General features: G+C 31.4%; 1 protein-coding gene across 1 annotated transcript in view; it reads right to left on the bottom strand.

Annotated features, from left to right (window-relative positions):
* Smp_135560 (putative collagen alpha-1(I) chain precursor) overlaps positions 1–8,825 on the bottom strand; it is a gene marked incomplete at both ends in the record, with an annotated part of 27,085 nt that extends 18,260 nt beyond the window's left edge. Inside the window, 4 exons of the mRNA XM_018796817.1 lie at positions 1,137–1,424; positions 1,640–1,936; positions 2,857–3,186; positions 8,772–8,825. Of these exons, the coding sequence (XP_018651922.1) occupies positions 1,137–1,424; positions 1,640–1,936; positions 2,857–3,186; positions 8,772–8,825 (969 nt within the window). The remainder of the gene's footprint in view (positions 1–1,136; positions 1,425–1,639; positions 1,937–2,856; positions 3,187–8,771) is intronic.
* Between the last annotated feature and the right edge of the window lie 2,092 nt (positions 8,826–10,917).

The following is a 10,917-nucleotide window of genomic DNA, read 5'->3' as shown; positions in this document are numbered from 1 at the left end:
ATATACCACTGAGATGGCCGGCATCCAACGGTGTTAATGTCTAACTTCAACCAATCCACAAAACTGAGCAACCGTCCACCATTGTCTTCATTGAGTTACCATCTCACAGTAGACCTGGTTTAACTCCACTTGTCACTATTTCTTACTAGAACTCCAGGAAATATCTTTTGAAGCCAGTCTAGAGGTTAAGCGCTCGCGTGCGAGACTGATAGGTCTTGGGTTTGAATCGCGCGAGATGGAATCGTGAATGCGCACTGTTGAGGAGTCCCACGATAGGACGAAACGGCCGTCCAGTGCTTCCAAGTTTTCCATGATGGTCTAGCTTCAATTGATTCATATTTTCAGAAATCTATCAAAGTTTAAAATATATTTTCATCCAATCAGTAAAATATAATCTTAGACATTTAGTGTAAATATTTCTCAGTATTAACAATATTTGTTTATCATTTACTAGACGAGTTGTAATTTTGGATACAAAAACATCTAGTAGTTTTCCAACACAATGAATATTAATTTAGTGCAGTTTTACTTTGGTGTATTTGCTCTGATTCTGTGGATTTATGTATTCGTAGCAATTATCATAACAATGGCAACCGTATCAGGACTGCTAGTTTATTTGTTGATCCAGTGTATTAACAGACCACTTGACTTGCTTTAACATAAACTGGGTATTTCCTTTTAAATATTTCTAATTCTGGTTTGCAGCTCAGGAGACTCATGAATTAGTATTGTAAAAATGTTCTGTTTTTACTCATTGTTCTTTACATTACAAACATTTTCATCTGTACCAATATTGGAGGGCACAAAATATACATAAAACAATTTTGATTCCATGAAAATGAGACAAAAAGGTGTTGTTACTTAACAAGTATAACTTAGTTTTCTAAGGTTAGAGAATTTTCCCATCTTAATGATTCCTTAATAATCAAATTTATTGAGAATAATTTGTGATTTGATTGACTGTACTATTTAAGATTATCTATCTAAAAGTTAGCTTGATATATGATCTACTAAAACTTTTCTAAAAATAGCTTGACATTAGCTATCTGGTGCTGGGTTATGTCATGAAACCTTCACAGTCAGTAAAATTTCATCTCAAATGCAGTATTGTCATAATAAGTTACTCCTATGATTACCTTGATTCCTATGGGGCCTATAGGTCCCCGCTCACCACGTGGCCCGGTTTCTCCACGTTCACCTGGACGTCCAAGTTGACCTTTCTCACCCTTGAGACCCTGGATTCCTGTTGGCCCTTCTACTCCAACTGAACCTGGTTCGCCTTGTGCTCCTTTCGGACCCTGAAGTCCTGAGCGCCCCATTGTCCCTCTCTCCCCTGGTCTTCCTGCTACACCCATGGATCCTTCTGGTCCTCTTTGACCTGGTTCTCCTCGAACACCTGGACGCCCATCATGACCGATTTCGCCCTGGTAAAGGAAGAAAAATTAAGACTGTTTAATTATTTCAGTTGTAATCTTTAACCATATTTTAAGTGAATTGCAAATAGTTCCGCCGAATAATTTATACAACTTTCCTTACAATGTACATTATTTTCACATATATTATGCTAATAATCTAAAATATTTTAGGTAGCACATTAAAATAATACTGAATATAATTTGATCAATCATAACTTATTTACCTGAATTCCACGTTCTTTGCTCAATCCTGGATGTCCTGGTGTTCCTGTAGGACCCTTTTCACCCTTTTCTCCTTTTGCACCAGTCAAACCACGATCCCCTTTTTGTCCAGCGGGTCCTGATGCCCCGGGTCTTCCAGGGTTACCTACTGGACCTTGCGGTCCCATCACACCCGCCCTTCCAGTAGGACCAGATTCACCTCTTGGACCTGAGGGTCCAGGTGGACCCATGGGACCTGGTGGGCCAACAGGTCCCGTTGGTCCTTGAGGTCCTTGTGGCCCCATAGGTCCTTGAGAACCCTAGATGGATAAGAGAAAGAACATTAAAAATGAGTCAGCAATGAGAAATCATATAAGTTTCATCCTGAGAATATTCATTATAGAGTTTATTATAAAGATATTTTGGTTTTCTCCACTCAAAAATAATGCAAGAATAATGAGAGATGAGATAGCCTAAATTTTAATGGGCGACAATATTTATGTCACACGATGTAATTTTTTTCTACCGAGCTACTAGTTTATGGAAAATTCTATGTTCACTAAGTTAACAAGCTAATGATATTTATCTGTTTATCTAATAAAAATTGTTAAACTGGTGACTAAGCGCTTTCCATTGTGTTTTGTATTATGAATTGGTAATTATTTCAATTGCTTTGATTTGATCAGTTAGGTAGATGGATCATATTTGTACATACATCATGTTGAATACAATTTAAACTTATATGTATTCTGTATTGTTTATTGATAATACTTATGTTGGTTCAAAAGGGATAACTTGGTTTTCTCATATGAATCAATATAATTTATGTATAACTGGTAGATTCTACAGCTAAATTACGTATTCTTTTTTCCAGTCTCATAATGGTTAAAATCGCTATAAATTTTCACAATGGATCACTGTTTAATTATGTCTGTTAGTAAAGCACTGGTTGTAGGAAATTGAATACATATGATTATATTCAGTATGCCTTGTTTGAATACTTGTGTTATTTCGATAATGCAATGAGAAGACGAAGTTTATCAGAATTATTCTCATTGCATTATCGAAATTTATCAAAGGGACTAATTGTTTTAAAAACTTGTGTTATTATTTAAACTTTCATGTTATTCATTCTAATCAGGAATACTTAGAAGAATTGTGGTTTAATAAACATTCAGAAAGAAGTGCACATCGGTGTCCGTAAAAACGAAATATGAATCGCTATTATGATAAGACTCACTTTATGTCCATCAAATCCAGTATCACCTTTGTCTCCTGTTTGACCTTGATAACCTTGTGGTCCTGGGCTTCCTTCACCCCCGGGTTCTCCTGGTGGTCCAACAATCCCTTGAGGTCCAGGTGAGCCCTGAACCCCTGGAACTCCAGATCTCCCATCGCGTCCAGGTGTCCCAGGCGTCCCAGCAGGTCCTGCTTGCCCACGTTCACCATCTATTCCGGGAGGACCAGGTGGACCACGAGGACCTGGTGCTCCAATTCCACCTTCTGGACCAGGTGGTCCTGGATCACCTCTCGGTCCAGGAGGTCCAAGTGCTTCATTTGGAGATGATATCTGAGCTAAAATTAAATACGAATTTGATAAAATCAATCAATCAGATAATTGAAATAATCTGCTTGTTCATTATAGAATATTCTGTTTCGTAAGAATAAGCTAATCGAAGTAATCGACTTCGTTATCTAAATATTCCAGAATAAAAGCAGCTATGTAAATAGTTATGGAAAATCAGTAATTTAATTACGTCTCTTACTTTCCATAAACTAGTTCACCATAAAATTTTTAAAATTAATGGTACGAAACTGTTATTCTACCTAAAGGCTGATGTATATATTTATAGATTTTATTTATATCTACGTCAATATGATCCACCAGTATTTTTAATGTAGTGGGTTAGTATATATATCAACAACAGAAAACAATATTTCCATTTTCCTTATTAAATGGTTCTTTCAAAGTATTTATATGAGTCAAATAATCAGTGAATTGATAATGTGTGATCAATGTCATGCTTAATTAATAGCCATTATTTTCCATATCCATTGTTCGTTTGGTTTTCTTCATACCTTCTTGGAATCTATTCTTCACTGTCCAATTATCTGAACACTTCTTGTTAAGTAGTTTTAATAATTTTCAATGAATGTTATTTCAATGTTAATATTTCCGAGTCTTTGACCTACTTCCTGTAATGAAATATCGGTTCAAGCCCATATTATTATTATTATTATTATTATCACAAATGGTATGCCTGTCATTACATAATCAGTTTGTAGTTTTTTATTATTACGCCTAGTTATGTAATCTATTTCATTGCTATTGTTGACTTATGAACTCTCTTGGTTTGTTTGATATTTTCATATATGCATATAAATGTCGCTATATATTAGAGTGAAACATGATGAACCAGATTGCTCGTTTACATGTTGATCTAATTTGAAACACGAAACTTTCTAATATTTTAAAATCATAATTGCATTTATGGTACTCAATGAGTTTCTGAAGTTTAAGGTTCATCTCACAGGAGCGAAGACATTTCCATTTATTCGATTCTTAGCCGTAATCGTTTAATTCATTCAGTCAGCTACGAAGTAGGACCAGGCACACACATAAAGCGGTCCAAATTGCCATACTTCATTGGCACAATAAGATGAACACCAAATTCATAGAAGCAGTTATTTCATTGATAGTCATATATATAAATATTGTATTTAAGGGTACAATACAGGAAGAAACAATCAGTTTGTAGAAAGAAAGGTATAAAGTAATTTTAATCTCACGGTTTAAAGGAAGACGAAGGGTGTATATACCTACGCCATTGTGATCGATTTTGAGCCATGTCACACAGAGTATCCAATCATTGGTTACAATAGTCATGTTAAGAATAAAATCAATTTTTTCTAATAATGATTAGTGAACAACATGAAGACGGTTTTAAAACTTGAAATACGCGGATCTTATTTATTATAAATAACAAAAGTTTGTATTCTATAGATATCATAAATTAATTTCAGGGAAATTTACTCAATATTACATCAGATTTAAATTAAATGAACATCTCAAAATGTTATATAATAATATTGTACGCAAAATTGTTCACTACTTAGTCATTATGTTACGTACAGATTATGCGTTATGATGAGTTGTAAGTACTTTAAAAAGAATAACTAGTCAGTGATAACTAGTAGGCTGATAAACATTAAACAACAATTTTTATCTATGAATCTGTTAATGAATACATTCTAATAAACTCCAGTAAATATATAGTTTTCTTTTTTGTTAACAGGATTATATGTGATGGTGGAAAAGGTTTTTAGTTTTAGAGGATAATTTTTATAGAGTTGTGTTCGAACTAATATCTGTAGTTTGCACTGACAATGCTATGTAAAAGGATAAGAAAAGCTTCATGAGCAAACTACCCACCTCAGATAACCGGATTACATCAGAGATGTTTATCATATTAATCTATTTTCCTTATATTATGAATTAACGTTATTCAAATCAGTAAAGCTTCAATCATACTAAGAACTCCCACTATGATTATTAAATCATTAGTTTCAATCTTGCTAGAGTAAAAAAAACTGAGTTCAACCATTTGAATAAATTTTGAGAGTGTAATAAGAAGATGAAGATTATCAGAACTATGTTATATATTAGCGCAATATATTTCGAACAATCTGATCACACATATACTTGTTAAGAACATTTATATATAAAAATAAAAGGTCAACTAGACTAGAAATGGAGGGTAAGAGGAGACAAGGATAATAAAGAAATAATGTGAAAACAATTTGAAACCTAATCACTCTGAATGATAATCTAATATTACCAGGGTAGGTTTAAGGTAAGAATAAACTGTTTTTGAATACACAAAGGGGGTAGTAGTAGCTAACTTTTCTAAACATTATTTCATTTTCCATAGTGAATCAATTGATGAATAGTTCTGTCTGTTTTCTTTAGTTGGTTCCATGTCCCTTATTGATTCTCATGGTTTATGTAATTATTTCTTGCACGCGAAATTATACCGGAAACAAATGAAAATAATCAATATTTTTAAGGTAGCTTTTCATAACATAATTTTTAGAAGCATTTATGAACCACTTGAGTATTGAAATTTTGATTACTTACTTCAATGAAGAGATTATATGACTAATTAGTAGTCTTGTTATTAAGATGATTGGTAGAGATTAGTCAAATTTAAGGATAGTTTTCAACACAAACCGAAAGAGTTTCGGTGAATATTGTAAATCTAGTAGGATTAGCTAGTAGTCACACTCTATTTTATGCAACTGAAAGTGATCACTCTATTCCAGCTCAATTGTTAAAAAAACTATTAAACAATAGGAATTAGATTGTAGGTATCATTGCCAAGGTTTGACTTGATAATATTTATTCACTGAAGAAGTGGATTACACTGAGTTAAGAAACGTTCGAAAATTTAATTTTTCTGATCATTGGGATATTACAAATATATTAATTTATTTATAATAGAAATTAGATTTTATGGGTGAACACTACTGAGGAGCTCCACACTATGACAAGCTGTTCTCTAAAATCTTATGTTTTTATCAACTCTTCACCAAGTATCAATAGATGATTGAAACTAACTAAGTTCCAAATTAAATACAAATGCAGAACTTGTGGGAAATTTAATATTTTAGAAGTTTATTCGTAAAATTTTATTGATTACAAATAAATAAATTTGATTTTTGAGTTATTTATTGATTATGGTCAAATAAAAATGGGTAGTTACTAAGTGCAAAAGAAGGAACTTTATATGTCTGAACTTTGATTATTTAGCTAAAATAAAAGTTATTTCCAGTCTTATGATGTCACTAGGGTTAATCACGTTCAAATTTCTATTATTGATAATTTTAAGTTATTTGTTAAAATAAATATCTGAATAGAATTAACATTGAATGAAAACACCGTGATATATTTGTATACTAAAATTAAAATGTTAGTTGCCAAAGAAGCTAATATAATGATTAATTATTTCGATAATTTTATTTACTATGTAACAACTTATTATCTTTAATGAAAGTGAGAGAATTTTATAACTACAGTAGATTTTAAATTCACTTGGCATTGTTTACTTACCCTATTGCACAAGCTAATTTCTATCAGGACTCAGTAGCTAAGTGGATAACGCGATAGTGTTTGAATCTAACGGTACCGAGTTCGAGTTCTAGGATGAACATCAACTCTGAGATGCAAGTACATCCAGCTGATGAGTCCCAAATAGAACGAAACTCACGTCCTGGATTCTACTACAAGCCACTATCCGTCTTTGCTTATACAGTAAATTTTGTTTATCATTTTAACAGTATCTCTGTGGATAACAATTTTCGATAACATTTAGAATTCAGTATACCTCAAAAATCTAATTACAAACAGCAAAAATGCATACAGATACCATAATCTATCTCAAAAACATTAAAACCTTTCCTCTTTTAATTCTAAAATTTATCATCTATTACTTACCAGTCACAAAATTCAAAACCCATATTAGTGTAATAATTAAATAAAATGTAATAAAATTTTTTTGTTTCGTCATGTTTATAATGAACTCAGAAGGTAAAGATACAATGTGTTTAGTTCTTCATTTAATCTTTAATTTGTTTAAATATTATGCATGATTTAGTTGTGATTCTGATACAATACAAGTTTATATCCTTTCAATGTGGAGATTTGTAACCAGATGAAAGAATATGGTCAAGAATGTAGATATATATATATATATATATATTATCTGTATCTTTGTATTTACATTCACATATGTGTTTAATATGTGTGTAATACATAGAATACATATATATGTGTGCAACTATGTGCATACAAGTAAGTATGTATGAAAACATGTACAATATTTAGACTAATGCACAGTAAGTCACATCTGGACATTGATTCATTCTAAGGGTAGGAAAATATGAATAAACAATTCTGACATTTACTTCTAACTGGTTCAGTCAAAAAAAACCTGTATGAATAATATTTTATTATAAATAAATGTAATACACTTAAAGAAGAGAAGAAAAAGAAGTAATCCCTTGTAAATTACATCTTAAAAACAATTGTACATTGAAAATAGCTTTACATTAGAAAAAGTTAAGTAGATATATTTTCATAGATTTTAATCATAATTTTAAATTATAGAAAATATCAATTAGATAACTGCCGAAAGTGAAGAAGATCTAAAGTTAATATGGAAATGCTTCATGCCAAAATATTCCATTGCATTAATAGACCGATGTTTGTTGTTAGCCATTCCATAAATGTAAAATATCAAATAATTTTGTAACCGAAATGGTGAAATATAAAATGAAGTAAAATAACTGAAAGTCAGACAAGACATTTATTTAGTTACTATAAGGAATGATAAAAGTTTTGCTACCCATAAAAAAAGGGTTATCCTAAAAATATTAGAGGAAAAATCAGTTGTTTTCTTTGCTTAAAATGGTATTATGTAATCTAACTAGTATAACAATAGGTTTATGATTGAAATAGGATCACTAGAATGTACGATAATAAAATGTCATGCGATATTGAACTGGAAGTTACTCGAAGTTTCAGTTATTACATTTGTCAACATTTTGAAGTGAATAAAATTTACATACTGTAAACGATGTACTTTACCATTAACTTGGCCATTCTTTCGGATTATTAATTTAGATATATAATTGTAAAACCTGAAGAGAATTTATCGAAGAGAATATTCTTCGTTCAAATATTAATCTTTTAATATGATGGGGATCTTTAAACGATTAAAATCTAGTTTATTCAAATGTTCTTAATTTTAAAGGTGATTCTCAGTTTTAGTAAGCTTAAGCTCTTAGTGTATCCATATCAAGTGATTTGTAAGGATGATAGTAATAGGTTCAATGGTATGACGTAACTTTAGAAGTAGTTTTATTTGTTTAAATTACGATATTCGATCTTGGTTAAATGTTAGAGCATGAAGGACTTGTTAAACCCCGATATTAGTTGATGAGCAAGGAAAAGTCGATAATTATGAGTTCTCTATTTATTTCTAATGTGACTGTACTTGTAATTTATATTTATCCTTTACTAATTTAAAACAAAAGCCATTCAAGTATTTTTAATAAGTCAATCAACATGTAGATAGTGTATGGAAAATAAATAACCAGTTCTTTATGGATTGGAATAACGAGTGTTGTTGCTAAAGTATATTTAGGCATAATTTATTAACGAATACTATTTTTCTGAACTGGCCTACTTTTTAGATCAGGTTTTTTTAAAAAAAGATCTTTGTAAATGTTAAAATGGAGTAATTAAACAGTTACATTCTTTGTTTATAGTAGTTTCATATTAGGATATTGAAACTTTTGTTTCTACATTTTTACCTACCACTTAAGTTTATTCAAATCTGGCTGTTTATGAATGTAATAAAATAAAAATCAGTACTGTTAGACAAAATTTTGACTCACTTTTTTCGTATATAATAAGTATTTCTTTGTAGTCTTTGATATTTCCCTGCTATTGATTTATATCGATTTCTGGTTCACTTATAGCAGTAAGTCTTAGAGATAATCAATGAGTACTAGAAAATAATTCGTTCAAATGACAAAATGTTTTGAGAGTATTTCTTTTTTTGGTAGTAGTGTAATGTTCAAAATGAGTGATTTCGTTTAATTTAGTTGTCATTTTGTAATCATATCTAAGGTAGGTAACACTGGTGAGTCATTATTTAAGGTTAATAAGAGTAACATATTCTAAACCAGAAAAGTTTTTTAAGGGTACAAAATTTATTTTAAAACTCAATAATCCTCTTCACTCAGCTGTACCCTTCTCCCAACAGTCAAAATCATCATTCTAACCGGTCAATGAAATGCCTGTTATTAGACCCATAAAAGTAAAGGATTTGGTTCGGCAAGTCCAGTTCTAGTCGGCATTGTTGACAGCCAAGTCCATTTCAAATAGTGAAGCCGCTATGATTTTTAAAGAGATGTATGTTAGTGTAGAATGCAAAATCCATTTTTATATGCTCACCTGAACATGAGGAGAAAATCTCTCTATGTCTGTTTTTATTTATGACTAGCCCTTTGTATTTCCGTAGCATGTACTGTTTCTTTTATTTTTGTCTGAATTTTGTATATTGATTCCCATTTGTGAGTTTGACTGCAGTTATTATTACTATATTGTCTACAGATTCTGAATCCTTACTATTTCCTTGATTTTATTGGGCCTTTTAATAACCGTTTTATCTTTGTTTTACTTAACATTGTTTTTTTTTATGACGTTTGCACATTGGACTGTCATATTTTGGATGATACTTCGTTAATAGATTGTCTCTATTTCGTAAGGTTGATTTCGAAACACATTGTCTAATTGGTTTTAAGGACATTTCCTATTACTTGCTATTGATTGCTCATATTTGAAGCAAACTGAATTGAGCTACATCACTTTCTTGTATAGGATATTGTTCTTTGACCGATGGGGATTTTTTCTCCTGTTGTGACAATCCGGTTCTGTAAGGTGTCTGTACCATTTGGATAGAGTGCCAATCAGTACCTCACTTGGGTGTCTCCTGATCTATTTTGAACGTGTGTTACGTTATTAAAATGAAGTTATAGATATTGCCATCTTTTGAATTACTGAACTCGGGAGTGCGTGATTGGAGTTTATATATTGTACTTAAAATATATCTAATAAAGCTAATAATAATAATGATAAAGGTAATTATAATGGAACAGACATCGAAGGAGTTCAATATCTGGATCTAACATAGGATTCTCGACGAAACCGGATCTCCTGAGATAACAGAAGGATGGTGAAAATGTTACTTTTTACCGATTCATGATATGAGACAATCATCAAAATTCAAATGATTACCATATAACATACGTATTCAAAAGGAGGGGTGATCTTCAGCGACCAACAAGTTCTCAAGGGATACGGTTTGTTTTAAAGTAAAATTCTTTAGCTTTTGGTTTAGATAGCCCGTTAGTAATGATTGTGAATCGTATATTATTTGTTGGGCTTATAAAAAGGTTTAATATTATATCTAAATTGTCAGTGAGCCATAAAAGTAAGTTGCTGGGTATCATTTATGAGAAAGATCCTAGCTTTCGTCATTCGACAGCCAGCCAAAAAAATACAATTTGTGACTAATTTATGCCTGGAGCCGCAGCTTTTGCTTTCATAAATTTCGTTGATGAAAATTACAGAGAAAATAATCGCCCGAGATGTTTTTGATATGTAACGACATTTATTTGAATAATTAAAACCTTAAGGGCAGTATAACTTTGACCACTATTTCTAGCTAGTAGG

This window comes from Schistosoma mansoni, chromosome 4 (assembly GCF_000237925.1).
Source record: "Schistosoma mansoni strain Puerto Rico chromosome 4, complete genome".
Taxonomy (NCBI): domain Eukaryota; kingdom Metazoa; phylum Platyhelminthes; class Trematoda; order Strigeidida; family Schistosomatidae; genus Schistosoma; species Schistosoma mansoni.
Note: the sequence above shows the minus strand (reverse complement) of the source record. Positions and strands in the feature narration are given on the sequence as shown.